Here is a 27,870-nt window from a genome sequence, read left to right as displayed (position 1 = left end):
TCCTCTAAGCAGTCATTTTTCGATAGTAAGGATCCATTAATAGTGGTGGTAGTCCAAATGGTCCTCTAATTCATAGTCCGATAATACATGATAAACCGTAGGGTTTCTAGGGTTTTGGTTAGGGTTTATGTAGGGTTTGAGGGTTTTTTGATACCGCCTTCTTTTCTGGGCCTAGTGACCGTTTTACTAAGTACTTAGTAAGCAACTTACCCCAAGGGTTTGACCGCTAGTACCCCAACACACCACCAGTCTCCTTTTCCTTACTCTACGCCGTCCCAGCCATCGACAACATCACTGCGGCATCAAAACAACAGTCGTAATCATCAATCTGCATCAATTTGAGGCTTCTAGCATCGATAGCAGACCGTCTGGAGTATAAAGCTCCGCATTTCCACGTGCTTGGACGGCTGACCGCCTTCCTTTTTTCTCGGACGCGTTTGTTGTGGTGGCAGAATGGCGCGGCTGGTTCAGTCACGAGAGGTCGCACAATCCTCGACTGGTTTGTCGAAAGGTCAAAAGGTTTGGACGGGGAGTCCTATGCGGAGACGTGTCACCAGAAGTCAGAGTCGCGAGTTAGAGGAACTTAGGACCCAACAGGCTCCTCGTGTTAGTGGTGGTGATGATGGCGAGCCGTCGGCAGGTGCTGGTCGGAGAAGGTGGGGCACCCAAAGTAAGGGACCAGTGAGCGGGAAGGGTGAGTCTCTTTCTTACTGTTAGTGGTTCTTTGAGGCGCCTCTCATTGTTCTTGGTGCAGGCTTAGATGTTGTGGTTGAAGAATCACCGCAAAGGTCGGCTCAGAAGACTGGCCCGCAGTATGGGAACCAGGTCATTCCTGAGACTCCGGAAGATGAACACAACATCTCCGGTACTACTATTCTTCCCTCAGAACCGGACCATGATCTGGATGTGGATATCATGGTCGAGGCACTGCCGGACTTGGAGCGTGCAGCTGCCAATGTACTTGATTTCCTCGTTCCTGGGTCGGCAGATCCAGTCAGCATCATGAGCAGGGCGAAGCAGCTGAGGGATCCTGCTGGCACTCAGAGCAGACGGCTGCAGAGGTCTGTGACTAACTTGAACCATGAAGCGAAGTACTTTGGTCAAAAGAGCCCTCTCACTTATCTTGATGTGGAGTACATTGTGGAAGTCAGTGGGCTTGAAGACTACTCGAAGCCTGTGCTCTACAAAGCCAATTGTGCTCGTTTTGCGTTGCGAATGCTCCTCGCTACACCTGGTACTGAGTCCTCTCCAGAGCAGGCAATTTCCACCATCCATGATGAGTTTCCGTCGCCTTTCATGGCTAATCTGGTGGAAAGGGGTGCCCAAAAGTCTATCGATGAAAGCTATCTGGAGAAGGAGACTTGGGAGCTGGCTCTGGAGATTCGCACACAATACTTGATAATGCAGCTTGAAGCACATCAGAATGATGATGACTTTGACCCAGTTGAGATACTGGCAACAGGTTTCTTCTTGGACGCGCCCAAAGACGCACCCAGCGATGCCGAGCGTCGGTTTCGCGGCTTCAATCTGGAGAGGTTCACTGATGCCAGAGGGGAACTTCCATCGAAATATCGGAGTGACGTTGAAAGCCGTTATGACGATATGCGTGTCGTCCTGGAAGTCGACGGTACTATCGGGGCACTCAAGGGTGACTACCGCTGGCAGAAGTTCGTCATGCAGGCCGCCCGATGGATTCGCAAGAGGTGTGACGAGGTGAACAATGACTTGAAAGGCCAAATAAGCTCCATGGACATGCATGAGAGCTTCTATACCATTGCAAAGTCACGCCAAAGTATCAGCGGCACGCCGGCATTGTCCACTCCCAGCGGGCGCTTTTCTAATCGTCTATCCACGACTGAGAACACAGCACGGAGGTCTGCAACTACTTCAGGTACGCCACAGGTCTCGCAGCCTTCGTCGCAAGCAAGGCCTCCTGCGATCGCTTCTACAAATGCACAAAAGGTTGCAACACCCATGTCTGCTCAGAACCCGTTTCACACAGTTCCAGAGATTATTGAACCAGAGACAAGCGCGCCCAGAGTCGCTTCAGTCGCCCGCGATGTTGTGCCTCCTGCTGCAACAGAGGAGCCCTCTGAAACCAGGCCTCAGAAGAAGTTTCGCAAATAGTGAGTATCCTCAGCATTTACCCTTTGTCCATGCTAATCGAGGAAAGCCCCTTCAATAACCGAGACGCTATCGCCCGGATGGGTCAACGAAGACAGGAGCTTCGTCATTCCATTGATGCGTCAACCTCTCGCCGACAATCTGAGCCAGTCAGACCCAATGCTTCTGAAGTGGTAGATCAGTCTGCAGCCGACAGGCGACGGACTGTGTCTGCAATCCCACCTCGCCAGAGGTCAGCGGACCCAGCACCGCCCAGTGAGGTCCAGACTACCTTTGACGCTTCTCGCACGCTCGTAAATGATGAAACGCAGGTTAACGATGACACTGAGGCTTATGAGGATACGCAGCTGAATGATGGCAATGAGACACATGAAGAGACCCGGCTGAACGATGAACACACAACGGCCGAAGACACAGAACTTTTCGTATGCGACGAACCACTTGATATAAGTCAGCATACTGAGAACCATCCGGAGAGGTCCCATAGTCCTCCGATGAATCGGTCCGTCCCAAGACCCCGCAGGGAGACTGGGTCTACATTGGCGCCTCCTAGAATGGAAAACAACCTTTCGCTCCCCTCAAGCAGGGATGTCTGGAACATGGCGAATTCTCGGTCGCGGGCCACCCCAGAAGCCTCTAATAGCTCACGACCTGCGTTTATCGACCGCCAAGAAAATGCAGTGCGCGTTTCTCCGGTCAGCCAGACGTCGGGACCGAGAAGTGTGGAACGGAGACCTCGTGGACGGCCCCCCAAACGCAGACGTGAATCTGAGACTGTCTCTGAGAGCGAAGAGGAATATGATACTGATACCCGTGAAGTGGCCACGGAACGCCGGCGTGCCGAAAAGCCCGTGCAGGCGCGACAAAGCAAGCGCGCAAGGGTAGACAGCGGCCATGAAGGAGCCGGGGACGAGGCCCAGGTTCGACATCGGTCCAGGTCGCAGGAAGCTGCTGGTTCCCCGGTTCGTACGCAGACCCCTTCGCCGCAGGCAGAGAACCGCCAGGCGATGCCACCACCGGTACCTAAGCGGAGAACCAGAGGCTGGACAGATGCCGAAGATCGCCGGTTGATACGTTTGATCGAAGAGCATGGTGTTTCGTGGACGAAGATCGAAGACGAGAACACGATACAGCCTGAAAGGGAGGGAGAAGCCCGATTCGAAAATCGGAACCAGGTGCAAATAAAGGACCGTGCGAGGAACTTGAGGATTAAATTCCTTCGGTAAGTTTTCATTGCCTCTCCGATGTAGAAAATTCACTGATCAAGTTAGGGAGTCCCAACCGATCCCCAAGAACTTTGTAGACGTGACAATGAAGGGGGTGGACAAGAAGAAGCTCCGGGATCAAGGTATTGACCCAGACCGTAGGGAATAAAGTGGACACTGTCTATGAGTTCAGAGCAGGGGTTTTTGATGATGTTTCGTGACGATATGATTTATGATACCTTTGGGGCTTTCGGAAATTGTTGAGGCCTATTACTGGAGTCTGGTTTACGAACTATTGAATAATGCAGTGATTCTCCATAATGTATATTATGACTACTAATGGCCAATTCCACAGTTTCAGACTGTACCCAACAAACTTTACTATTGGGTGATTTCTATTCTCTCATTGCCTCGTTGAAAGTATCTTGATCAGCTAGCTTTGCATATCAGATGCGCGGCTACAAGCTAAGACTTCACTATTAGGCTTGTCTCAGACGAGATTATACATCAAATCTGATTGTACTGCACGTAGTAGTACTTTATATCCTGGGCTGCTCGGTGAACCGAAAAGCAGTGCTGGGCCGGACTTACAGCAGAGAGGAAAGTTCGATTTATGCAGTGAAAATAGTACACCGCTATGTAGGCAACTTTAGGAGACTTGGATATGAGAACGCAGTAGACTGGTAGATGGTACGTTGGGTGCAGGACTCCTATGATCTTTACATCCAATTAAACCACTAGTATCTTCCATGGTCACTTCTTCTTGGAAAAGGTAAGCTGAGTGATTACAGACTGACATGGACGATATCTACGAAAAGTACACACGACTTCACTTCTCAGAAGAAGGATTATTACCCAGCACAAAGTAACGACTACAATTTTAATTACCAGAAGAAAAAGCCCATGGATTCAATATTGATCAAGCCTTTGCATTCGCATAACAGCATAGGGAAACCTTCACCGGTAGGGAAAACCTAAGCCAAGACATGATGAAACAGGTAGGTGGTTGGATAGATCACTGCTGAATCTCAGAGAACATAGTAGCGTGTCTCATGGAACAAATTGTTGTAACTGTCCTCCATGCAAATCGTCTCGAGGGAGCCCTTAGCAGCCACACTTGCCGCAGCACTCTGGGATGTCAATATGAGTGTAGTGAGAAGCACCCCAGCAAGCCGAGCAGCAATCGCGGGCATCAGTGGTGTGGCACGTTTCGAGATGCTAGTTTAGTTATGAAGTTAGTATCCCTTCTCGGTGAATGAAGGCAATGATGTATACACCTCAGTTACTTACCTGGCGCTTTCCATGTGCAGACACTTCACCACCGCCTTTCGCGTGTTGAGCTGTGACGAGGGCAGCAAAGAGGGCCGTGAAAAGAACAGAGAACTTCATGGTGGCCGGAGATATGATTTGGTTGGCTTTTGGTTGAGTAACTGTATGAATGGAAAGGAGTCTTGAGTGTAGAGTGTAGAGAACAATGATCAAGAGCTGGGAGTATAACACCATTTATATAGCAAAGGCATCATAGAATAAGGCAACTAGTATATTGCCATCGACCCTCACCGTAATGAAGCCAGGTGTTGATCATTCAGATCGTTGCATATTATTAGATACTAGTGTTGGTCAGTAGCACATTCGGGCATTTCTACATGCAAGGAGACTTCTAGATCGGGTTCCGCAGATCGTGCTGAGCGATCATATTGCATGTCGGCTAATATAATTCAGTACGGGAAGCAGATCCGATCTCAAGGGACAGGGGGAATAACTGTTTGCCTGCTGCAGTATGATGTAGTGTAAGTGAGTTATGCTGAAACTCATAGATACATGCTTCTATTGGGGAGTAACAGTAGGACTAGTGCTAATTTAGGCAGTGGGTTCGGGTTGATTCACATGACGAGGCTGGACGTCATTTGCTGACATCCACCCGCCATGTTGAATTTATTTCCCTCCCAGTGCATCCCTAGCTCATCATGGGTCTGCGACGCAGCTGTGTCTTCTGTCGTACCCGGAAGATTCGATGTTCCGGTGAATCTATCTGCAGTGCCTGTCGGAAGCGCAACCTCAGCTGCGAATACAGTCCGGAAGCTCGAAAGGGACGGCCCGCGCAGAGAGGAACAACAACATCACAACCTCCGTTGGCGTCGCAACCACATGATAAAAATGGTAGCGATAACTTGTCGTTGCTGTCGGGGACACCCGCAGAGAATTTCTCGGCGTCTGACTCACAAACGCATGGACACGGGGAATCTGCAACAAGCTCCGATCTGAGTATTCATGTTGGCGATGAACTGGAGCGGAGATTCAATGCCTACTTTATCACGAAGACTGACTCGGGCTCCAATATCTTCCAAACTGCAATCGCTACCTACCAACGGGAGTTGGACAAGTCTCCTCGGAAAACCCCAATCCATTCAATACAGCTTCCCCTGAGCTATGATGGGTTGCTGTCCTTTATGGCGTCGGAGATGGTGGGTATCCTGCCGCTCCGCTTTAGTCACCTAGGAGTTCAGCAGTTGGAGGCTCCGAATCAAAACTTTTATGTATCAACCCTGGCAGCGGACACCACATGTACGATGTTTGACCCCCTTGAGTCTGCTGTAGATCCGTTGGTGGTGCTGGGGAAGCATCTGATTCTTCAATTGGTTGATGTGTGGTTTTCGGCCCATCCATTGTCACCTCTGGTGTCTAAAACACTTCTAGCAACAGCGATCCAAGATGATACAGTTGATAAAGCCCTTCTAGCAGTCATATTGGTTGATGCATGTGGTATACAGTCTATCGTGAGCGGGCTGCAGAAATGTGCCCCAATCGACCCCCAGACACTATACAGCTTTGCTATATTGCAGCTGAAGCAGCGCACAGTGGTGCTTGGACACCCCTCCGTTCTTTCTACAGCCCAGGCACTGTTTCTGGTGGGATGGAGGGAGTTGTGCCTCGGCCATGCCCGACGTGCCACCTGCTTCACAGGCTACGCCTGTCGCATAATTGCTACTTTGTACACCTTTTGGCAGGCTGGTGACCACAGAAAGTGTAGCAGAAAGCTCAACGGTGTGGATGTAGGTGCCGTCGAGCAAGAATTGGCACAGAATGTTTACTGGATCTGCCTGGCCACCACAACATGGGGGTTCATGCAAAGCAATCAGCCATTCTCGTTGCTCACTCCGGAAACGACGCCCGACTTCCCGTGCCTGGATGAGGGAGCTTCAGCTATCCTCCGCCTAGATCGTGCATCGGGAAACATCTCCACGCTACAGGCACAAATCCAGGCTACCCAGTGCTTGTGGCCACTCAGTCACATCACCAGTACAGTGGCCCATATCTACACCTTGTATCTCAATGCGCCTACAGTGAACAAGGAAAAGCAGGCTGTACCATGGCAGAAACAACACCTGCACGAGCTACATCAGCTTTTTCAGCCTTGCTTTGATCGATCTGTTCTGGCGTCGAGAATGCATAGGATCCTTCTCAATGCTATCGAGCTGGTGAAGAACGAGGTCACCGTCGCATCGTCACGGTCTTTTCTATTGACTGCATACCATAGTATTGCTATTCATATGCTCTTCTCTGGAGACAAGAATGATCAAAAGCGGCCGGCGATCTCGCCATCTGTCATCGATCCATTCTGCCAGTCGGCTTCAGCGCTCCTTACAATTCTTCAACAAAGGCCTTCCAGATTGGCAAATTTGATGCCTACAAAAGAGTTTCGAAGCGTTGATGAATCTAGTATAATGCTGTATGCTTTGGACACTTGCAGCAGGGGATTTTCGTACATATATGCGCAACATGAGCATAGCTCGATCGAGGAGCGCAATGTGATTAGTCACCAACAAAGCCAGCTAGCCCATCTTGCCAATCAGCTGCATGAAGCCTGTAAAGGGGATGTAATTTCCCGGCTTGGAGCAGCTATACTGCCGGTGAAGAAGAGATTGAAGCGTGCGAAGCAAGCCTTCGAACAGCTTGGATCATCCGCCATTCCCCAATCAGCGCTGCTTTCCAGTCAGAACGCGCAGACCCCATCGAGTAACTCGTCTGCCGCAAATGACCCTCTAATGGATCCAGGGCTCAACATTGGCCAGATGGCAGATCCGTCTCTTGCTCCAGATGGCTCCGAGTCTTTACCACTCATGGCAATTGATCAGACCTTGTCGCTCTCTGAGAACCCTTGTGAGATATACGATCCAGGCTTCTTCCTCGATGGCCCGGTCACAGGGTCACTTCTAGGGTTCCCTGGCCTTGCCAAGATGAACATGCAACTTCAGGATTACGTATCTCTGGAAAGCGACCTGGATCAAGATGCGCTTGCTTTCTTGAGTCAAGGCACGAGTGGCATTTCCTTTGATGAATTGAACGTTCAGAGCGCTGATACCAACCCTTCGGACCCTCAACACAGTGATTTCCTATGATAACTTAATATGATAGCACTTGCCTTCACTATTGTTCAGCTCATCAAACATCAATGTGTATCTCGTACATTCATGAAACCAGGGCATCGAACTATCAATCAACTCACAGAATCATGATACCAGCTCATGCCTCGCCCCATTGACTTCCAACTCAACTGGCGGTCGCTGCGTCTTCACCATGGGTGCAGGGTACCCTTGCTCCACCGCCAGGTTGCCATCAACACTACCACCGGATCTCTGCATCCGTTTCCTCTCCTTCCTCTCCCAAAACGCCCACACAAGCGAAGCGCCCGCAATGACGCCCAGAGGGACCCCAACTCCAACACCAATGGCTGTATCCCGCCCCGCGGAAGACGAGGAGGAAGACGAGGAGGCTGAAGAAGATGCCACTGAGGCCGACGAGTTGGACGAAGTACACGTACTATTCCCCGACGATGCATCCGCTGTAGAGTTCGCAAGCGCCGCATACCCATACAGCATCTTCCCTGTAGCAACCTCAAACGAGTTCCCATGCGGACAAATCACCTCACTGCCGTTGCTTATCGGAGTACCGCAGCAATACGTCGAGACGCCATTCTCATACAGGAGATTTATTATCGAGCAACCGCCGTCTTTGTTGATATCCTCTACCCAGTATAAAAGCGCAAAGGGTTAGCATTATCCCCCATTCATTATTATTTACCAGTGCACTACTCAAAGAAGCACCAGAAGTATCATGTATGTACGTACGACAAACAGACGGACAATTATCCGACTCCCAGTTCGGATCCGTACACGCCCCCCGGGACAGAACATACGGCTGTTCCCCCGTATCCATGCAGAGATTATTCGATAAACAGACGTCGGACTTTCCACAACATGCGGTATACGTGTCTGACGAGCAGGGAACGTTATTGCTTGCGATGGTGCCGTCAGGGAAGTAGCATGTCGCTGTTGCACTGCTTGTCGGGGTGCATGTTGCGAAGAGGAAGAGGAGGATCGCAGTCGCGCGGATTCCTCTGACAATCATATTGAAAGGCAAAATAGGGCGGCAGGATGAGAACCACGTTCTATACTAATAAATCAAAGCAATAGAATCCAGATATCCATCAATCCATCTAGAAAGAGAAAGAGAGGGGGGGGGGGGGAGGAAATAAAAACACGAAGTTACTCGTGTCCCTAGGACACTTCTGTCCGAGAGAGAGCGAAAGAAGGAAAGAAAAAAAAGAACACAAACGGGCGCGCACCGCATTGCGAACCCAGCTAAACATAAGTAAAGGCTGGCAGGCAGCTAATAATACCTCCTGCGTTGCGGGAGACATAAAACCCCATAAGATGACTGGCTATCGACTACGTTCAGGCCTTCCAGTATTTTCTTTCTTTCTTCAGAGCCTTGCAGGTAGAAAGTGGGGGCGGATTGCAGGGCTGGTCAGACAGATACCTCCTATTATCTTTGTATCAGTGCTGTTAAGGGGGAGGGGAAGGAAGGGCTGACGAATGAATGGGCTGTGGATTGGGGGCCGGGGGTTCTCACTCACCGACTTTACCTATGTATGGCGTCGGTGCTCTCGTATTCGATATCTACTGCGTAGATACTAAATAGATCGTTGGTACATTAGATTTTATCTAGTCTGTATAGGAAGTAGTGAGTTGCTTAGCCTCAGTGATCCTGCGGACTACTGTTGCTTGGTTCTTATCTGATGGGGTAATTATCTCCGATGGAGATGAGTTGTGGTAATTATTTAGGGCCGATGGCGTTATTTGTGGAGTGTAATTTCGAAAGAAATAGTGAAATAGAGTATAGCTAAATAGTAACAGAAATAGGGATATCTTAAACAAACGAATGTGACTATCACTAAGAAATTAGCTTACTGCTCAGCAGATCTTAAAAGTACATGTCGCATCGAACCCGCGATTTTTCCCAGCCTATTATAGGTATGTACCTTATATCAATCAATGCCTAGCCCCGCATCCATACCGTGCATCCGTAGCTATATATCTATACAAGATGATCTTCCCCTCATGGGCCGACGTTACTATATCTATACTCCAAAAGATAGAATGTAGAATGTAGAAAGAGATATCTACAGTCCGAGCGCAACAACTGCCGCCATAACCACACCCCCGATCATCCCACTAGCAGGAGCACCGGCGACAGCAGCAGCAGCAGCAGCACCTGCACTAGTTGATGGGCTCGCGGCAGCCGAGCCACTGCTCGCCGCTCCGGACGCAGTAGCGGTTGCAGACGCAGAAGCAGACGAGGCAGCAACAACCATCGACGAGGCCGCAGCAGCACCAGTAGCAGGGACAGTGACGCCCGTCATGGACGGTGCGGTAAGGATTACGCTCGGGACAGTAGACTTGGCTGCACCTCCGTCTGCAGCGGAGCTGGCGATGGGGATACCGGTCTCCACCATGGTAGGGTTGACTTTCATGGTATCAGGGGAGGAGTTGGAGGATCCCGAGGACGAGTCGGAGTCATCGGACTCTGGGGCAATCACGATGCCGTTCTCGACGTTATCGGTGGATTCACGTTTCAGTTCTGTGACAAGTTTGTCGTCGCTGGTGGACTCCGAGACAGTGGTGGAGTTGTTGGTTAGCCATGCATTGGCGCCGCCGCCTATAGTGCAGTATGTATTAGTCTATGATCGTTGAAGGCGGTAGATGAGGGCGTAACGGAGGTATACGTACAAGTTTCAGAAGGGAATCCCGAGCAAGGGGTCTGGCATTGGGTGGAAGAGACCTTCGCTGTTGAAGGAGGCAGGGAGTCGCCGCAGTAGCATTCGTCGCCATTGTGGAGGGCAAAGACGGGCTTGTTTTGCTTCGTGCAGATTTGCTGGCAGTAGCCCTCGGATTGGAATTGATATGTGCCCGCCGAGGTTAGCTGGCCGGCACTGCTATAGCAACCTGCGGTGGTGTAGGCAGAAGCGGTAGTGAGGAAGGAGAGGATTGAAAGGGAAAAGATCTTGGTAGCACTGGCTTTAGGCATTTTGAAGAACAATGAAAGAATGGAAGTTGTAAAGCTGTTTCCTTTTTGGTTTTTTTTTTGATGAACGAGAGTGAATTTTGTATGTATGTATGTAGGAGTAGTTATATACCGGCAGGAAACGGCAGAAAGTAATAAAAGAACGAACTGAAACAACTGATATCAGCAAAACTCACTGGCAGGCATAACCTAAATATGATCCATCCGATTATCCCATCGTTCAGGATGGGGTTGGCACCCGACCCAACCCCTTGGGATTTTGGAACACCCGAAGTTGACACAAAAATCGGCGTGTGAAACGCAGTAGAATGCCGATCTGAAGATCGCGTGAACGAACGCCCATCTGATTCTCCGGATTCCAAAATGGTTCGCTCGGCTCCACGTCCCGCGCGTTATGGCCGATCCCTTGCTGTCTTGGGGGCGATGTTTCATCATTGTTCCTGTCGAGTTGACGGTGTTGGTCTTGGGAGGACCCATTTGAGTGGCTACAAGCCTCCGCAATGCGGATACACCGTTCGCCAGGTACCCGAGCGAGGGATGTTGTTTGTTCCGGTGATGTAACGATCGTCGCACTATTGCTTTCTGAGACCACCACGCGGCCGACTATCGATTGTCAGACTCTTTTGGCCCTGTGGATGTCGTCAGGCTGGGGAGCCCCTGTGGAGAGGAGGATGACGTTCATGGTCTGCGACAAATTTTATTTGTTAGATGAGGCTGTGTCTTGGTCGGACTGGGGCTACCTAGATAGTAAGTAGTAGTATTCTTAGCATCTTCAGTGGTGGATGCTCGCTTGTTGTTTGTTTTGTTCCTGACCCATGGAACCAAAGTCGGGAGGCAGAGTTGGCAGGCAGAATGGAGAAATGGATTAAAAGGGAGCCATGTTGAAGCTGCTGCATTGTACTTTTTCGCCTCGTTTGGTGCCGATCACGAGACTGGCACCTGATACTCCCAATTCTCCCTCCCCCTTTTGGCCTCACACTATCTTGTCTCCCTTGACATTCTTATAGTTCTTATTTAGTTGCACTCGCTCTGCTTTAGCGTCAGCCACTCCGCTAATTTGCTTCTGTCAGTGTTCGATTCTCCCGCATAAATCACCGGCCATGTTAAGCGCCGATCATCCACAAGCTTGATCGCGCCACTGAGATGCACTGACATCTGCAGAACTTGTTGCAGACAGTCTCATGGCCAATGTTGCTGTGTCGACCAGTTCTCATGTTTGACAATTGATACAATCCCCTACAATGGCAGGGGTGAAGTCCCGGACTGGTGAAATCCGCCAGGCAATGTTATGTTGACTGCCAATGTTGCCGACCGACGATAATATGCAACAAGTGAACGAAAGGGGTGTTGCTATTGGCAATCCTTGTGAGACTAATGACTAACATTGCATCCCTTGATTTGTCACCTTTACGCAGGAGAGATCGCTGCTGGACGGGTTCGGCCGATGCTATGCTGAGGGTTCATTGATGACATTGTGGTGGAAAATAATCCATTATTGAGGTCTTGCTGGTCCATCAATGTGTGGACTTAATGTCGCTGCAATTGCAAGTCAATTCCAATGCCTTCATTCAGCTCTCCGCTATATACCCAAATCCAATGCATCACAGAACCCGTTACTGCATGCTATCATCCTGCTCCAGCTTGCTTACCGCACTTTCATCTCGCCTGCCTCGACCTTCCTGCTATGGCAATTCTTTCCCCAGCTGAGCGGTTCCGTCCGCTCTCCGACCGGCAAACTTATCAACCCGAGCGATACGGAGAGGGGAAAGGCTATCACGGCAATGATTGCGCAACTCTGCGATAAGATAACCCCATGCTTTGACGTAGCCTCGGCCTTGCCCTTCTCATTATTATCCTCCGATTCCCCCAGGGTTCCTATCTTCTGCAGAAAGTGCCCCAGGAATGGAATTGAAGATGTCCAAGTTCCAATTGCTTCCCCTCGTCGCAGGGCTGCTTGCCCCTTCGATTGCAGCCCTCAGCATCCCTTCCCCGCAGCAAATCCTCGATTCTCTTACTTTCGGAGAGCACACCGACGGCTTCTGTCCACTAGCACCCAAGGTTGAGGTCCCGGACGACGGATTCTTCCCAGCTCTCAAGTTCGTAGAAGATGCCTCGTTCAAGTCGCGTCAAGTCAATCGTCTCTCCAGGGCCGTCCAGGTCCCGACCGCAATCGACGATTACATGAAGGACCCCTACGACGAGAAGTTCGCCCCATTCCTCGACTTCCAGAACCTCCTAAAGACCCTCTTTCCCCTCACGTACGTCTCCAGTCCCCATCCACACACAACCCCATCTAACACAATCCAGCCACTCCTACGCCCGCGTAGATCACATCAACCGATTCGGTCTCGTCTTCACCCTCAATGGCACAGACGACTCGCTCAAGCCCCTGCTCTTCACCGCGCACCAGGACGTCGTACCCATCAACGACCCCGCCGACTGGACCTATCCCCCCTTCGATGGCCACTTCGACGGCGAATGGCTCTGGGGCCGCGGTGCCAGCGACTGCAAGAACGTCCTGATCGGGCTGATGTCCGTCGTCGAAGACCTACTCTCCCAGAACTGGACTCCAACCCGCACCGTCGTCCTAGCCTTCGGCTTCGACGAAGAATCCCACGGCTTCCTCGGCGCCGGATCCATCGCCAAATTCCTCGAGAAGAAATACGGCCCGGACAGCTTCGCCTTCATCCTCGACGAAGGCGGCATGGGCCTCGAAGTCCTCGACGACACCTCCAACGGCGTCGTCTACGCCCTCCCGGGCGTCGGCGAAAAGGGTAGCATCGACGTAGTCCTCACCCTCGCCGTCCCAGGCGGCCACAGCTCCGTGCCCCCTCCGCACACAGGAATCGGCATCATCTCCGAAATCATCTACGAGCTCGAACGCCAGGACCTCTTCGTCCCCGTCCTCGACACCCACCACCCCACCCGCAAAATGCTCGAATGCCAAGTCCGCCACTCCCCCTCGCAAGTCGAGCCCTGGCTCGCCTCCGCCCTCCAATCCAGCGACTACGTCTCTCTCGCAGAGAAGCTGGCCTCCTCGCGCGGCGACAAGTTCCGCTTCATCCTCCAAACCTCCCAAGCAGCAGACATCATCAACGGCGGCGTCAAATCCAACGCTCTCCCCGAGAAAATCAGCGCCCTCGTCAACTACCGTATCGCGTTGCACCAAACCCCAGATGATATCAAGAACCGCGCTGTAGATATGATCTCCCCCATCGTGCAGAAATATAACCTCTCCCTCACGGCCTTCCCCGAAAGCGATACCGTCGACCCCTCCCTCAACAACCACCTCACCCTCACTACCCTGAGCGGCGCTCTCAGCCCCGCCCCAGTCAGTCCAACGGACACCGACACCGACGCCGTCTGGGCCCGGTTCTCGGGCGTCACTCGCTCCGTGTTCGAGTCTGTCCCGAGTCTCGAGGGCAGGAAGGTTGTCGTCAGCGGAGATATCATGACCGGAAATACCGATACGAGATTCTATTGGCCCTTGTCGAGGAATATTTATAGGTGGAGTCCGTCGAGAGCGGGTAAGGCGGTGAATATTCATACTGTGGATGAGAGGATCGATATTGATATTCATCTGGAGGCGATGATGCTGTATTATGGTATGTATATTCCCTCTTTTTTTTCTTTCTATGGGTAGTTGTTTGTGATGAGTGGGTGGGTTGAACTGACATGTGTTATAGATCTTATTCGCTCTTTCGACGGATGGGATGATTCGTCTGTTGTGGATGCTGTTGTTGCGGATGATGATGATGAACTTGCTCATGATGTGCTGTGAGTTTAGTTACTCGCACTCTAGGATACTTCAGGCTTGGTATGGGTATGGGTATGGATGAATGATGATTATGGATTATGTGGTGACTTGCGCCAAAAGTTCATGTCCTTTCCTGGAGTTCAATAAAGTCCAGATCTGTTTCCATGAATAGCTCCATTTATAGTCAAATGCAGTTAACTATGTGTTTATCTACCGATCTGAGGTTACACAGTAAGAGCCAAGTAGGAAAGAGAATTAAGTAATATTTGCAGCTTCCTAAGAAGATAATTATGTACTCGACGATTGTCCAATGCACTCACTGTAAACCCCCTTCTCCCCGTAATACCCATAGAGGAAGTTTGAACGAAAGTGGCAAGAAGACGGGGAGGGGGGCAATATCCCTGCTTGAAGCAATATATAACAATAATAACAATGAAGAGCTCAATATAAATGTATAACGAGTGACCTGCACATCGAATGGCTAAAGAAGAAGAATGGAACGGTTCCACTGAACCAAGCAGGGGGATATTATGCACAGATGCAAGGATGAAGTCGGAATGAAACGAGAGAAGTGGTTTAGTTGCCTTGGTTGAGGAGGAGCAAGGCAAAGGCACCGCCCACGACGGGGCGGTCGATGAAGACGTTGGATGGGTATCTATCATTGATAGGTCAGCTGATTGAAATCAAAGTGGGTTGTTGGTTCTTGCTTACCCTCCGCCAACTGCATCGTAGAGATCAGTCATTGCGTAGTTTGTGGGCGTGTCGTTGATCCATTTCGAGAGAAGCTGCGTGAACATGTCCCGCGTGCTGGTTGATGCGATGGCCGCAGTGAACATTTCCCAGTCGGCTAGTAGAACAGGTTAATAAGTGAACACCATGGTAGGGCTGTGTCAAGCTTACCCTTTGTGTAATTGTGTCTAGTGTCGAGCGGTACTCCGTACTCTAGTTGGACAGTGGGGTAGAAGGTGCTCTGCATGTCGTAGATAGATTGTGGAACCAAGTTTAGGCCCAGCTCCCTATCGGCATAGAGGTTGTATAGGAGACCTAGTGAATTGTCAGTATACGTACTCTGGAATTATTGGGATAGAACATACCGTGGGTGTTGTTGGAGCCATAAGCAAGCGTCGCATGAGGAGGGTTGGCATCGTGCGCGACACCCAGAATCTGCCATCGGTCGATGTAGTTATGGGCAATGGCAGTGTAGTTGGCCCCATTATCAGTGTGATCAGTCTCATTGCTAATAACAGCCATGGCTTCGATACCGATGATGCCTTTCAAAGCCAAGTTGGTCTGGTTTCTATACCTGTTGTTAGCATCTAATATCACAGAGCGGGGTTCTGCACGTACGCTAAGCTGCCTGCAAAGTCATCCGTCGAGATTTGGTTGGCAGGGTAGATTGCATCCTCCACAAGGTACGCCGTCCACTGGTTGAGCAAGGTATAATGCTGAGAGAGGTAAGCCGTGTCGCTCGCCTTCTGCGCATATGCCAAGGCCATGATGACCATGTTGCCACATTCTTCCAGTGGCATTGCCTCATCATCGCCCTTAGGATGACCAGTAGCGTTGGGATAGTGGCTCCCTACATCATGCATGGCGTATGCGTTGGGGTAGTTGCCAGACTCCTGAATTTCGAAAAGTGGCTTCAACAACAGATTGAGAAGCTCGGGGTTCGTGTATAAGAAGATGGGGTGTGCCGGGAAAATGACGTCGACCGTGTTCACGTTTCCATCCGACGAGATTTCCTTCATGAACAGGTAGGTGTTGTCCGGGGTTCCGCACAGTTGGGTTGCGCCAAAAGCTTGACGGACCGTGAGAGAAGTGATCGTCAGGTAGTCCTGTCCAGCTGCGGCAATGGAATCCTGGGCTACTTGAGTATCAAGATCGGACGAGAGCGAAGAGGACGTTGCATAGTCATTATGGAAGAAGTCCAGCTGGAAGCGGCATTAGTATAGCCCTAGCAACCTTATCTTGTGGGACTTACAGCTTCCGGGCCCGTGCTGAAATAACTGGTCCACAGCGAAGGTAGAATAGTGGAACCACTGCTACTTCCTTCGTACTGAATTGCGTCGGTCTGGGCAAGACCGATAGAGTATAGAACTGAAGCTGCGGAGTCCACAGATCCAAGGTCATGAGCAAATGCGAAAATAGGCCAGTCGGTAGAAATGGCACGGTAGTCAGAGTCCTGCGAGTCGCCTAGCGTTCCATTCGCAGCAAATGCCGCGCGGACATCAACAGCTCCACCGGACTGGTAGGTCAGGTTTTCGCTGTTGTCTGTGGCCCAGTACCAGTCTCCCCATTCTCCCTGGTCGCTGATCTCGGAGAAAGCGAGCTGGGTTTGGCGGCTGACTTTGTGATAGGCGACACCGTTATCGGTGGTACCATAATCCCATGTTGCGGTCGTGGTTCGGTCTCCCGACACCCATTCTATACAAGTAGGTTAGACCCAGCCCAACCGTTGCTACGCAAATGTATCTCCTGTCAGTAGGGCAACAACTCACCCGCCGAAATATCTGCGTACAGCTGCACATCGTGGGCCGCGCCATCGAGAGACTCAACCTGCACATCGACATAGGAGAACACGAGCGACTGCCGTTTGTAATCGTTTGGTGTAATCGGCGAAAGGAATGTAATGTTCATCTCCACTTTGTCGGCCACATTCATGGTGAAAATACTCTTCGTAGAGGTGTACTCATAGGAGGTTTGTGTCACAGTTTCCGGTCCAGGGATTCCCATCCAGGTGTACGCACTGCCATCAACACGAATCATACCAGCCCAGCCAGTGACCTGGCCACTATTCCAGCAGCATTGTTAGCTATTATTTCACTCCAGATCACACACCATCATTATGAGTACTTACGACCAGAAAATCGGCCATTCACCCGCAAGATACCCACCATTACCTCCATCGCTCCCTGCGGACAGCCAAGTGCTCAAGTACGGCGACTTTACAGCCAGCGGTATCGCAGGTGGCCGGGCAGGCGAGAAACTAGAGGTAGCCCTGGCCGAAGCGGCCAGCACCGTAACCAATAAACTTATGAAGAACTGATACATTGTGAAATTTGACTGCAAGACAATCAACAGGCACACATAGTCCTTTATAGCAGTACTTCTTTTGTTATGCCCCACAGGAAAGGCAATGTCAAAACACTTAAGGTTCCGCAGAATGAGATAGGTAACTCCTGGAATGGGGACTGGAATGTCAGGCACAGTCTTAGGGCGTAGACAATCGATTCAGCATTCCGGGAAAGAATGAGGGAATGGGGGCATATTTGAATCAAAAGCAACAACCCTGATCGTCAGGAGATTCCAGTCAAAAACAAAACATCCCCAAGTTCTCGAAGACGGCACGGAACTGCGCGATAAGAAATTACCTCCCCCCAGCGTCGTCTGACCTGTCAGTCTCCGAGTGGACAGGACCCATGCGGTCTGCATCCATATGTCCGAGAAAAGCAAAGAGGTTATTCATGGAAGAAAGGGGGGGCCGGTATGGGAGGGGGGCGTGGCTGAGTGTGATCAAATCTTACCAAGAAGTCTTTGATTAAGGTATGTGGTCTCGCGGAGCCATTTCCCATACACAACGCTGCGTTTGCAGGACAGCCTCGGGCCAAAAGCAAATAACTCGGCCAAGAAGAGGATCAATGGGTCAAAGCAAGACGCCACTAGCTCGAGCAATATACTTGTTCTAAAATCCAGGTGAGCCCATGGATTGGGGCCCTAAGGAGCGCAGATGAACTAAACAATGTCAAACCCGGCCCCATGGTCTTTACAAGCGGCACGAGATTGCATATGACTACTTACTGAAAGCGGATATGACCGAGTGACAATATCATGAGTTCCGCGCCAGCAATAACGATAGATTAACCGAGGAAACAGGTGACATGGCTTTTGACCGAAGTTATGACGGCGGAGATATGAAGTGGATGCGGCCGGCAAGAGAGTGAAACAACTGACAAACAACTTTGTGGAAGACACATACACATCCTCCATGTGAAAAGGAGACCGTCTCAAAACGGCAGGAAGTAACATGGCGTTGGTGCCAATCGATCCTCCCACCGAATAAGAGTTCTTACGGTGTCTCCTGCAGAACTCTGAATTGCTGCATTCGGAGGGTAAATCATATATAGTATTGTGGCCATCGAAAGTCAACCCCCGGAGTCGATCAGTCACCGCCAGACCGGTTATCCCAACGAAGCCAGATACTGCTCATATCGATCGCAAGTCCCACGACACTTCCCAGCAAGGGGAGGAAAGTAAAGCCAAACGGCCAGCATCGGGGTGGACTCAAAAAAACCTACAGTACAGCGGGTGAACAAGCAGAATAAACTGGAGCCCCGTCAGTGTGACCGACATTTGTGATGGCATCATGTGAGAACAGTCGATACCTCGGGGTTTCCCCCTCATTCCCCTGCGTCCAGGAACCATGAAGTCCACCAGTCAGAGAGGGGGGTACAGGGAAGAAGTGCGCATGGCTGCAGTGTGACTGCGCTCGACCAGTGAGCATCGACCATGGCTGGTGAAGATGTGGAGATGAGGGAGAGAGAGAGATTTGGAGATGGACGCCTTGACCTCCTCGGGGATCGGATGGCGGCAGGCTGACCGACGCGGAGTTCTCGCCGTGTCTTCCTCCCTCACCAGCTAACTAACTGGACTATTCTACTATCAGTAAGATTATTATTATTCCCTGCTCAAGATCCCAGATCGTGTTCCACCGAAGAAATGATCCGTCATCTCGCCAATGCAGGTACCAGGCAACAATAAGTCCAGTCCAGTCCACTTTGCTTTTTGTTGCTGTTCTATTTTCAACTGTTCCTTTTTTTGCGCCCGATCTTTGCCACAGGGGACTGACTGACTGCTAAGTAGTTAATGCAACTCGATCAATAACCAGCGTGATGTTCTTGCAGAGCATTGAGACATGCACACACTAGTATATACTGCACCATGTGTCTCACAGACAAGACATCAGTAGTAACCTGCACGAAGCGCAGAACAGCTTCAAGTCGACAAAAAAGAAGAAAAAAACAATCCAAGACACCGCTCCCACCTCGGTCAACAATGAACTATAGATAGTTACAGTCAGGGGTAGGTGGTATTCCAGGAACAACAATGGCTTGGTTGTTTGCTTGTTTGATTGTTCATTTCCACAGGGTCAAACTCCTCCGATCCATGGATTGATTGCAAAACCCGACCCACTAACAATGATCCGAACTGACATAGTATAATAAAATAAAGCATAGTCACTGTAGTAAAAGCAAAGACACACTAGCTAATTGCTAGTAGATATCCACTCTCAAAGTTTCTCTTCAGCTAAACAAATAATAGATAAATATCCTATAATCACCAGAAACCATTCTACTACTAATGCAACTCATCACTAGTAATGATGTCTCAAGCTACAAAGACCAAGCAAAAAACTAGCTTCACTAACTTCTATTGCTGCATGATGTATTGCATATTCTATTATCTATTAGATACAAAGTCAATGATGTACTAAGGGAGATACTACTAAGTAAGTTGTAGATAACAGATAGTCCGAAGAACTCCGATCGCGCCATTGCTCTCACTCATTGCGTTTCGTGAACTAAAGAATATTATCGGGGCTAAATTGCATACCTTTCATTTCATCGACATGCGTGGGAAACTCTTCTTCTTACTCATTAGAACCATCTATCTATCGAGAATCTCATAATGTCCCTCCTCTTATCTATTTAGACCGACCAAACAAACAAAGAGCCCGTGATGGAATCTAAACACATGCAAAGGTACATATCTATATACAAGAATCATGCAACTATACTAACATTTACAGAAATGAAAAGTCTCTTTTTTTCGTTGGCTTCATGAATCTCTAATCAGAAGAAGCATTATTCCTCAATGGCGTCTCCTCCATAGGAAAACTCTCCTCCGAAGGCACATGCCGATACGGCTGCAAGCGCTGGATTCTTCTCCTCCGAAGGACCCAGAATGCGCCCAGAAGAACTCCCGCGAAGGACGAGACAACCAGGATGAAGATAAGCAGATTCCCGAGGCCACGCACAACCTGATACGCTTGAGACAGCGCCGCAAGGAGGTCCTTGGTGTCACCATTTGACAAGGCAGAGGAGTGGTCCTCGCCCGCCTGGGCTTCCTTGTAAATACTCGACGGGTTGATCGGGGAAGGAGCCTTCGATGAACCTACGAAGCCAGCGGCCTCCCAGTTATCGGGAGCCTTAGTGCGATGCACGGCCGAGGTACCCATCACGTTGCCCTGGTGGTCGACAGCCGCAGCAGACACCCAGTCGAGGAAGCCGTGGGCGATGAACATGGTCTCGAAGTCGGTCTTGGAGACGTTGCCGATCAGCACAGGGGCTCCGCCGTCATATGCCTGGGCGTAGAAGTTCCAGGCGGCTACATCGGTGGCACCGTTCCAGCTGACATGGACGATCGTGGTCAGGTCGTCTTCGGTCGTACCGTATACGGATGCTACTAGATCGGGCGGCGCGCGAGGCCGGCCGGTGAACTCGTACTTGTATGCGCGGTAGGTCGAGAAGCGGTCCGATGCGAACCGGGCGGTCATCAAGACTTTTCCCTCTGGAGAGAATTCGCTCTGGTAGCCTGACTGGCTCCAGCCAACGAAGACGTTGCCGTTGGGGAGGAGTTGGGTATTGCCGCGGAGTCGGGAGAGCTGGCCATCAGGACGGTTGTAGCGTGCGATCAATCGGGCGGTCATCGGGTTGGCAGTCGTGTCCAGCTCGACGAATAGGGCCGACGATATGGTCTCGTCGGTGGTGATCTCGTCGGAGGCGTTGTTCAGGAACGAAATGATATGGTGCGTCCCGTTCGACGAGACGAATTTGACATCATGCTGCTTGGAGAAGACAAAGTCCTGGACGAAATTGGTTTCGCGCCCACCCAGTCGCCACATCACGCGCCCATCTACGCCGGAAATCATATAGATGGTATCGGTGAAGCGCATCGAGATGATGTAGTCGCCAGCCTCATTTTTATCGACTGCATTCATATGCACCGAGTCGAATCCCCATGGACCCATAGGCTCCTCCCAGGTGTGAAAGCGGTCGGTCTCATGCAAGCCCAGGTGATCGGAAGAGTCCCATTCAAACAGCGGTGCACCAGTAGCCAGATCCAACTCTGCAAATCCACCCGTCAGGAAAAGCTTCTGTTCCCCCGGACGGCCCACATCAGCCATGTCCAGCATTTTCGACTGGTAGACACAGGCCAGGGCTGTTTTGCCTCCATCCATGACTTTAAACTCGTGGACATTGAATTCCCAAGTATCGTTGAGCTTGAAGACCTCCGACTCCACCTCATAATGCTGACTCAAAATAAGACCGCTTCCAAGGACAGTTTCATCGAAGGTCCGTTGCGCAATCAGGGACAAGTGAGGTTTATCGTCGATATTGTGCACCGCTTTGAAGTCGAAGGTGTTTCGGTTATCGAACATGGGGGATCCGGCCCAGATGAGAACCTGATCGCCGCGATTGAGTTAGTCATGTTGACGAATCGACCGATTCAAAAAAGTCGGTGGAGGGGGTAGAGTCTTACGCCATCTTGGTCATAGATATAGGGTCCGACCTGATACTGCAGATACTTGCGAGTCGGAGATTCCGGATCGATCATGCCATAGGGAGCAACAAACCAGTAACCCGGTGCGGCGCGGTCCCGGTCATGGTGAGTGATTTCCCATTTCAGGGCCCGAACTTCGGGGAGCTGAGGCGATCATCATGAGCACGAGAGCAACACATGCATTACTTGAGCCGCTGAAAAAGAAATTGCAAAACTTACTGTCACAAAGGACATGAGATCCTCATCGTGGCGCTGCGCAAAAGTGAATTGCAAAAAGAGCAAGGCGAACAGACACCAAATCATGGTTCGGGCGGAGAGTGATAATGAACCCTCCCAGCAAAGCAAAAACCCAACGAGCGGAGGAGGGACAGGCCAGGGGCGGAGAAGGTAAGAGGAAGGGGAGGAGGAGGAAAGTGAGAAGAGAGAAAAAGGAAAACCCGATCAGCCATGGCGCAGGAAATCATGAAAGGCTGATTTGCAGATACACGCGCCTTATACGGATTGGAGAGTCCCAACCCACGCCGCGGGCCCAGATAGATAGTCTCGTCGTTCGACTGGGGCACCCCGAAGATCGGCATAGGTCTTCCAAACACCCGTCCAAACACACCCACCACTCTTGCCATCGGTCAGGACTCAGGAGAGGGAAGATGGAACCAGGAGAGAGAGAGAGCGCGCTAAACATGTTCGCACCCACGCAATCTTGGGACGGGCGATCCAATAGGGCAGAGCTGACTGACGGCTAATGTTGCCTGCGATGCCGCGCCCACCACTAGAGAGGCCCGGTGGCTTGGGTTTGATCTCGGCGCAGTGGACAAGAATAGCATGGCTGGACTGCTTACGTAGGCCGGCTTGCCCTGTAAGGAGTCAACTATCGGGCCATGTTCTGTAGGTAGATAACTAGGCAGACAGAGAGAAAGGGGAGTTGACTATATTCCGAGTCATTAAGGGTCTGGGAGAGGAAGGGTGTGACAGGGTCTTTCTTCATTCCTCATCTTCTTCCCGCTCGGTCGCGGCGGGTCCGCTGCTTGGCTTGTCTGTCCCGCCTCTCTCCCCTTCAGATCTCAGATCCATCCAGGAGGAATAAAACTCTCTCAATTCTATACATAAATACTAAAATAGTAGGAAGATACTTTATGATGGTCTTAGATAAATACTCAGGGATCACCGAAACCATTGATTATCATTGGCTAACTATACTAGATTCAGAGTCAACTCCTGATGTATCGGGGCTAACCAAAATCTGACCCTGTTGAGGGACTCTGGAGATGCTGCTAGACTCTCTAGCCGGTGGTTAGGGGGTCACTAGTCAGTTTGGGCCCCAAACCCACGGTGGATTCGCTAATCTTTCAGTCCAGCCGCATCGCTCGCCTCATCCCCCCAATCCAAGAAGAGTAGTAGGTATTGTGGTTTTCTTGATACTTGATGGTAAACATTCTAGCCTCCAATATCTCCCGGATGCACATTCACCGCATTGTTATCATTTGCGTCGTCATCATTATCTTGATCATCATGGTCGTTATCATTAGTTGAAACACTCATGCCAAAAATATCATCATACTGTTCCTCTAGCCATCGTGGATTATGAACTCCACATGACGTCGATACCCCCTCTCTTTACCTCTCTGTGAGTGAGTGAGTGAGTGAGTGAGTGGTAGTGAGAGAGATCTAGTAATCCCGAGTAGCCAAGACTTTCGAACTGCGCGCCAACTCGATACAAAACTCCGCCCAGTCGCTCTCACCGCTGCTGGTCAACACCTCTTCCTTGATGGCCGATTCCAGGCGCTGCCCGTATCGCTGCTTGAAGTCATCCTTCACGCGCTCCAGGTGCCGCGGTTCCCAGTGCAGCCGGACCAGGCGCGAGATCAGTAGGTCTGACCGGTCCTTCCCCGGGCGGGACTCGCGAAGGGCTTGGTGGAGGAGCTGAGCATCGCGCATCGGCCGGTTGATGGCTCCATTGAGAATATGCGCAAGAGTCTCTCCCTAAATCTCGGTTAGTCCATTGACAATGTTTGAAAACAATGACTCCTTCGGAAACATACCACCAGGTTTCGGGACTTGCTAATCATGGCTTTGGCAAAATTGTGGCCGTATCTCTTTTCATACGCACGGAGGACCTCTCGCAAATGCGAATCACTCCGCCGCACAATGATGTAGATCATGGGCGTTTCTCCCCCATGTTGTGTCATTAGTGCGGCATACAAGTTGTGCACGTCTTCATCCACCAGACGCATATCAATTGGGTCACGCTCGCTCTGTCGGCTCTCTTCCAGGACAAGGAGCACCGCCGTGCGGAATTTGTCTCCTTTCAACTCGGCCTTCATACACCTCTCCAAACTGTCTTTATATCGTGAATCTGAGAAGCCCTTCTTGATCTCGCGGATCTCTCGGTTAGTGCGACCAAACAGACATTCGATGAGGAGTTCACGCCTAGAGTTGCCCAGCTGGTAAAAGCAATTCGCCCAGAAGCCTTCGGATTCCCAGCGACCAAGAGCGGTGGCGTGGCACGCCTTGCCAAACGCATCGACTCCAACCCTAAGTTTGATGAGCTTGGCGATATTGATTCCCTTCCCATGCAGTTTGTTATGTCTTTTGAACTCGTCGCGGAGTTCCATGATTTCGTCTGCACTCAAACGCGGCAGTATGCGGATCAGGGCCTTTCTATCGGGATGCCGTGGCCGTTCCAGGGCATCGTGAAGCGCTGCGGCATCCGGACCCGCATCATAGAATGACACGCGTTTCTGGCTGCGACTGGGGGTTCTCACCACGACATTCTCAAGTTCCCCAGAAGCACGGTGTTCGTACCGCACGCGGCTGCTCTCCCTCTTTCGGCTGCTCTCCCGCTTTGGGCGTTCGACTGTCAATTTCGCACGCTCCCGATCATCCTTGGATTTCTTCCGTCTATGTACCCTGAGTTCTTCATCCGAATCATACTCAAGAGGCTCCATATCGGAAATATCACCATCCAGCCTGGGGGCAATGACAATCGGTGATGGCATGGGTGATATGCTCTGATACGTGCCTTTGTATGGCTCCAGCATTGGACTGGCAGGTCTGCCGGTAGGGTCGGGGCCCTCGACCGTAAGGTTATTGACAGAAGATACGGAGCGGCTGTGAGGACGCGTGGTGGTCCGAGGCGCTATTTCAACATACTCCATCCTATTGCCTGAGCTGGTGGCAGGCACTTTAGAGAATTGAGGGTTAGCAGAATATCTGACATCGGCAACCTGTGGCTGTTTGGCTGCAGTAGCTCCGGTTTTGGTGGAGAATTGAGGTGTTGTCGAGTATGCGACCGGCTTGACTGTGCTATCTGCTGCGCTCTTAGAAGCATATTTAACATTTGGATCTATGTGCGCGTATTGGTACTGAGGCGGGGCAGCGTAGGGTGTCTTGACAGTCGCGTCAGTCGAAGCAGTGCGCTGATGTGCCGAAGCCGCATGAGTGTAGGCGTTGCCCCCAGGCATCGACAGTGGACGGCCATTAAACGATGAATAAGTCTCCTGCAAGCCCTGTGGAGTCACGTAGCGTACGGAGGAAGTAGGGGCGGCTGCGGTTGTAGCAGGTACAGAGGGCTCAGTGGTTGCAGGATACGGAAATGCCCCGGGCATGGATGGAGCTTGCGCCTGAGAAGTTGGCGGCACGAAGCCCGGTCGCTCACACTCTGGGACCGGTGCCCAGTTGGCCTGAGCTGTGGATGATGCAGGATAGCCGCCGTAGGGGGAAGGCTCGGGACTGGCGAAACCACCTCTGATTTCTTCTCTCGAAGGTGTGTGAGAGTGCGACGGCCTGCTGGCGTGGGCTGCATCGCTATTAAGAGCCCCGGACATCATAGCAGGATCCTTGCGACGTGCAGAACCAAGCTTAGGCATATAACGCTTGAGACCTGAGATTCCGTATGTTTTGTTGTCGCGGCTCCCGGGAAGATCACCGTATGCAAGCGCATCATCATCCTCCGAACTCAGCGAGTCGAGCGAAGACTCACTTTCGTAGTGAACAGATAGACGATGGCGTGAATTGCGCGGCCCGGCGTCACGCCTTGTCCCTTTGCTTTCTCCCGAATCGGATTGATAATAATGATCGCGGCCGAGTTCGGGTCGCAGATAGGCTTCCCGTCCATCAGACTGGAAATCGGGACCAGCAGCGCCATACCGCGAGCTAGTCCGATGAGCGCCGCCAGGGCTTACACCTCTGCTACGTGATCGAGCACGGAGCTTTCCATCATTGAGGCCAGAGGTGTAATAACTGCGGGGATCACCGGCGGACGGATCGCGATAATCGCGAGACTTGGAACGCTCGCGGATACGGCCGCTTGGGGACTTGGAACGGCCTCGCGACCATGGGTCGTCCACCTGGAGCGACATGGATCAAGGCTGGGGAATGAACCACCACGGGTAGGTGAAGTGCGACAAGTGCGACAGCCGATCGCCCACACAAGAAGAGCCAAGATATGATGCAGACTAGGAACTAGCTTTGCACGGAGGACACGGTTCTCAGGTTACCGTTGAGAGCGTAGGTTAGCTTGATAGGCGTGAATGGAGACGGAAAAGAAGAGCGCAAGACAGAAGGAAGAGAGGAAGAGGAAGAAGAAGTGAAGAAGAAAGAGTGGCACTGCCTGTGGGAGGAAGCGGCCAAGAGCAGCAGATGGTGGTAGGAGGGAGACACAGCAACTGATCATCGGCGGGATCGCGTACTAGAGTTCAGCTGGGGAAATTGGCCCAGTCGGGGTTTCAAGCAAGCAGTTTATGTGTAGTGGGACTGCAGGATAAGGGCACGGAGCTTTGTCATTGGTGTGCCGGGACATCAGTGAATCAATCCTCAACTGAAAGATTCGCTACTGTACTTTCCCATTCCAATCCTTCATTCGAGGCAACCAACGCCCTCTGGACGGAGCCGCACACTGTTCTGTGTGCACTGTACAGTATTAGTCCTCTGCAGCCTTGCGAGCGCAACGCCGGCCCACTGGGCGCGATATTATTGTGCGACAGATATCCACTGGTCTCACGAATGACGGCCGAGAAAGCTTGGGGTCCAGAATCCACATTCCTGCCGGCCAGACCGTGAGTCAAACCGCCCCTCTTTACGTCGCTCTAGCGCTCGTATACTCTCCGCCGGCAGCTGGACGAACCCCTCGCGCAACGAAGCGTCATTGGTCGTCTCGTACTCAGCTTGGCCGATCCCGCCATCTTTAGCCTGCAGGAAAGTCTTGCAAGGTGCAGCATCCTGGCATGGCGCTGAATTAGCTGGCCGACGCTGTCCACCGGTTCTAAATCTACTGGTGGTTCATTCAGATGACTGACCATTGGAAAATCAGGCAATCAATCTTTGATGCTTCCTGACTACGGGAGGACTGGCCTTCCGGGCTCCGACTAAGCTGGGAGTGGATGATCTGTTCTTCCTTCATAGGTAGATGACTGATCGACAGAACAGTTCATACAGATAAAGCTGAGCAGTGCATAAGGCAAGCGGCGACGCCGTTGGCAAATAAGAGCTGGTTCAACGTCTACAACAGCATCAGCCGGGGTTCCTGGCCAATGGACCAAAATAGGATGTTTGGGACACGAAGCATGGCCCAGCAACAAGGACCGAAGGATATCAAAGGCTGAATAGTAACTCTTTAATCATGGCAAATGGCCGAAGAGAATATGGAGAATACATGAAGATGGAAGATAAGATGTAAACAACGGTCAGAAAGTTAAAGTGCGGGAGAAGAAGCATAAAAGAAAAAGAGTAACTTGGCCAACTCAGCCAGATACTGTGTTGGGCACACAAGATCGGGCTTGTGCAGATGTGGAGGCACTAAAACACCAAGTTTGATATCACAGGCATGTAGAAATGGAAGCATAATCTCGCGGTAGTTCATCA

General features: G+C 51.1%; 11 protein-coding genes across 11 annotated transcripts; 5 read left to right on the top strand and 6 right to left on the bottom strand.

Moving 5' to 3' along the window:
* The first annotated feature begins 279 nt into the window (after window positions 1–279).
* BO85DRAFT_451478 (Myb-like DNA-binding protein) lies at window positions 280–3,727 on the top strand. Its single transcript, XM_025660598.1, has 4 exons — window positions 280–694; window positions 755–2,126; window positions 2,174–3,346; window positions 3,396–3,727. The coding sequence occupies exons 1-4, from the start codon at window positions 454–456 to the stop codon at window positions 3,496–3,498; spliced, it is 2,889 nt and encodes a 962-aa protein (XP_025513607.1). The 5' UTR covers window positions 280–453; the 3' UTR covers window positions 3,499–3,727.
* A 706-nt stretch (window positions 3,728–4,433) lies between these two features.
* On the bottom strand, window positions 4,434–4,718 carry BO85DRAFT_376558 (uncharacterized protein; the record flags this gene model as incomplete). The annotated part of the gene is made up of 2 exons (XM_025656229.1): window positions 4,434–4,547; window positions 4,620–4,718. 2 exons carry the CDS (start codon window positions 4,716–4,718, stop codon window positions 4,434–4,436), a joined length of 213 nt encoding a protein of 70 aa, XP_025513606.1.
* A 577-nt stretch (window positions 4,719–5,295) lies between these two features.
* BO85DRAFT_80100 (Zn(II)2Cys6 transcription factor) lies at window positions 5,296–7,818 on the top strand (the record flags this gene model as incomplete). The annotated part of the gene is made up of 1 exon (XM_025665674.1): window positions 5,296–7,818. A coding segment is annotated over one exon (2,434 nt), but the record flags the coding sequence as incomplete, so codon positions are not given.
* Window positions 7,819–7,907: 89 nt separating this feature from the next.
* On the top strand, window positions 7,908–8,652 carry BO85DRAFT_440495 (uncharacterized protein; the record flags this gene model as incomplete). Its single annotated transcript, XM_025658770.1, has 2 exons — window positions 7,908–8,379; window positions 8,468–8,652. 2 exons carry the CDS (start codon window positions 7,908–7,910, stop codon window positions 8,650–8,652), a joined length of 657 nt encoding a protein of 218 aa, XP_025513604.1.
* A 1,140-nt stretch (window positions 8,653–9,792) lies between these two features.
* On the bottom strand, window positions 9,793–10,697 carry BO85DRAFT_490219 (WSC domain-containing protein; the record flags this gene model as incomplete). Its single annotated transcript, XM_025663650.1, has 2 exons — window positions 9,793–10,328; window positions 10,400–10,697. 2 exons carry the CDS (start codon window positions 10,695–10,697, stop codon window positions 9,793–9,795), a joined length of 834 nt encoding a protein of 277 aa, XP_025513603.1.
* A 1,802-nt stretch (window positions 10,698–12,499) lies between these two features.
* On the top strand, window positions 12,500–14,575 carry cps1 (Gly-Xaa carboxypeptidase). Its single transcript, XM_025665673.1, has 3 exons — window positions 12,500–12,952; window positions 13,002–14,299; window positions 14,381–14,575. The coding sequence occupies exons 1-3, from the start codon at window positions 12,597–12,599 to the stop codon at window positions 14,473–14,475; spliced, it is 1,749 nt and encodes a 582-aa protein (XP_025513602.1). The 5' UTR covers window positions 12,500–12,596; the 3' UTR covers window positions 14,476–14,575.
* A 393-nt stretch (window positions 14,576–14,968) lies between these two features.
* Window positions 14,969–17,784, bottom strand: gta1 (glutaminase GtaA). Its single transcript, XM_025665672.1, has 8 exons — window positions 17,309–17,784; window positions 16,950–17,242; window positions 16,433–16,875; window positions 15,799–16,382; window positions 15,546–15,748; window positions 15,352–15,495; window positions 15,163–15,298; window positions 14,969–15,106 (listed from the first exon to the last, which is right to left on the bottom strand). The coding sequence occupies exons 1-8, from the start codon at window positions 17,500–17,502 to the stop codon at window positions 15,028–15,030; spliced, it is 2,076 nt and encodes a 691-aa protein (XP_025513601.1). The 5' UTR covers window positions 17,503–17,784; the 3' UTR covers window positions 14,969–15,027.
* Window positions 17,785–18,033: 249 nt separating this feature from the next.
* BO85DRAFT_80116 (uncharacterized protein) lies at window positions 18,034–18,609 on the bottom strand. The gene has a single exon (XM_025665675.1). It carries the CDS (start codon window positions 18,475–18,477, stop codon window positions 18,184–18,186), a length of 294 nt encoding a protein of 97 aa, XP_025513600.1. The 5' UTR covers window positions 18,478–18,609; the 3' UTR covers window positions 18,034–18,183.
* Window positions 18,610–19,866: 1,257 nt separating this feature from the next.
* BO85DRAFT_425547 (arylsulfotransferase) lies at window positions 19,867–22,314 on the bottom strand (the record flags this gene model as incomplete). The annotated part of the gene is made up of 3 exons (XM_025658080.1): window positions 19,867–21,913; window positions 21,991–22,155; window positions 22,231–22,314. The coding sequence occupies 3 exons, from the start codon at window positions 22,312–22,314 to the stop codon at window positions 20,297–20,299; spliced, it is 1,866 nt and encodes a 621-aa protein (XP_025513599.1). The 3' UTR covers window positions 19,867–20,296.
* A 1,362-nt stretch (window positions 22,315–23,676) lies between these two features.
* anxc4 (annexin ANXC4) lies at window positions 23,677–26,369 on the bottom strand (the record flags this gene model as incomplete). The annotated part of the gene is made up of 2 exons (XM_025658769.1): window positions 23,677–23,991; window positions 24,051–26,369. The coding sequence occupies 2 exons, from the start codon at window positions 26,367–26,369 to the stop codon at window positions 23,677–23,679; spliced, it is 2,634 nt and encodes an 877-aa protein (XP_025513598.1).
* Window positions 26,370–26,856: 487 nt separating this feature from the next.
* On the top strand, window positions 26,857–27,611 carry BO85DRAFT_376592 (uncharacterized protein; the record flags this gene model as incomplete). The annotated part of the gene is made up of 3 exons (XM_025656231.1): window positions 26,857–27,003; window positions 27,100–27,218; window positions 27,431–27,611. Coding segments are annotated over 3 exons (447 nt in total), but the record flags the coding sequence as incomplete, so codon positions are not given.
* Between the last annotated feature and the right edge of the window lie 259 nt (window positions 27,612–27,870).

This window comes from Aspergillus piperis, assembly GCF_003184755.1.
Source record: "Aspergillus piperis CBS 112811 unplaced genomic scaffold BO85scaffold_15, whole genome shotgun sequence".
Taxonomy (NCBI): domain Eukaryota; kingdom Fungi; phylum Ascomycota; class Eurotiomycetes; order Eurotiales; family Aspergillaceae; genus Aspergillus; species Aspergillus piperis.
The sequence above is the reverse complement of the archived record's forward strand: the minus strand, read 5'-3'. Positions and strand labels throughout refer to the sequence as shown.

What these genes read in the sequence shown, in the direction of transcription:
- BO85DRAFT_451478 (XM_025660598.1), top strand. Translation starts at nt 454, where the DNA reads ATGGCGCGGCTGGTTCAGTCACGAGAGGTCGCACAATCCTCGACTGGT. An exon ending in GGGACCAGTGAGCGGGAAGG is followed by an intron (nt 695 to 754) that starts GTGAGTCTCTTT and finishes TTCTTGGTGCAG; the next exon opens with GCTTAGATGTTGTGGTTGAA. An exon ending in CAGAAGAAGTTTCGCAAATA is followed by an intron (nt 2,127 to 2,173) that starts GTGAGTATCCTC and finishes AATCGAGGAAAG; the next exon opens with CCCCTTCAATAACCGAGACG.
- cps1 (XM_025665673.1), top strand. Translation starts at nt 12,597, where the DNA reads ATGGAATTGAAGATGTCCAAGTTCCAATTGCTTCCCCTCGTCGCAGGG. An exon ending in AAGACCCTCTTTCCCCTCAC is followed by an intron (nt 12,953 to 13,001) that starts GTACGTCTCCAG and finishes AACACAATCCAG; the next exon opens with CCACTCCTACGCCCGCGTAG. An exon ending in GGCGATGATGCTGTATTATG is followed by an intron (nt 14,300 to 14,380) that starts GTATGTATATTC and finishes CATGTGTTATAG; the next exon opens with ATCTTATTCGCTCTTTCGAC.
- BO85DRAFT_80116 (XM_025665675.1), bottom strand. Translation starts at nt 18,477, where the DNA reads ATGTTACTTCCTGCCGTTTTGAGACGGTCTCCTTTTCACATGGAGGAT.
- gta1 (XM_025665672.1), bottom strand. Translation starts at nt 17,502, where the DNA reads ATGTATCAGTTCTTCATAAGTTTATTGGTTACGGTGCTGGCCGCTTCG. An exon ending in GTACGCAGATATTTCGGCGG is followed by an intron (nt 16,876 to 16,949) that starts GTGAGTTGTTGC and finishes CTACTTGTATAG; the next exon opens with AATGGGTGTCGGGAGACCGA. An exon ending in GACTTTGCAGGCAGCTTAGC is followed by an intron (nt 15,749 to 15,798) that starts GTACGTGCAGAA and finishes CAACAGGTATAG; the next exon opens with AAACCAGACCAACTTGGCTT.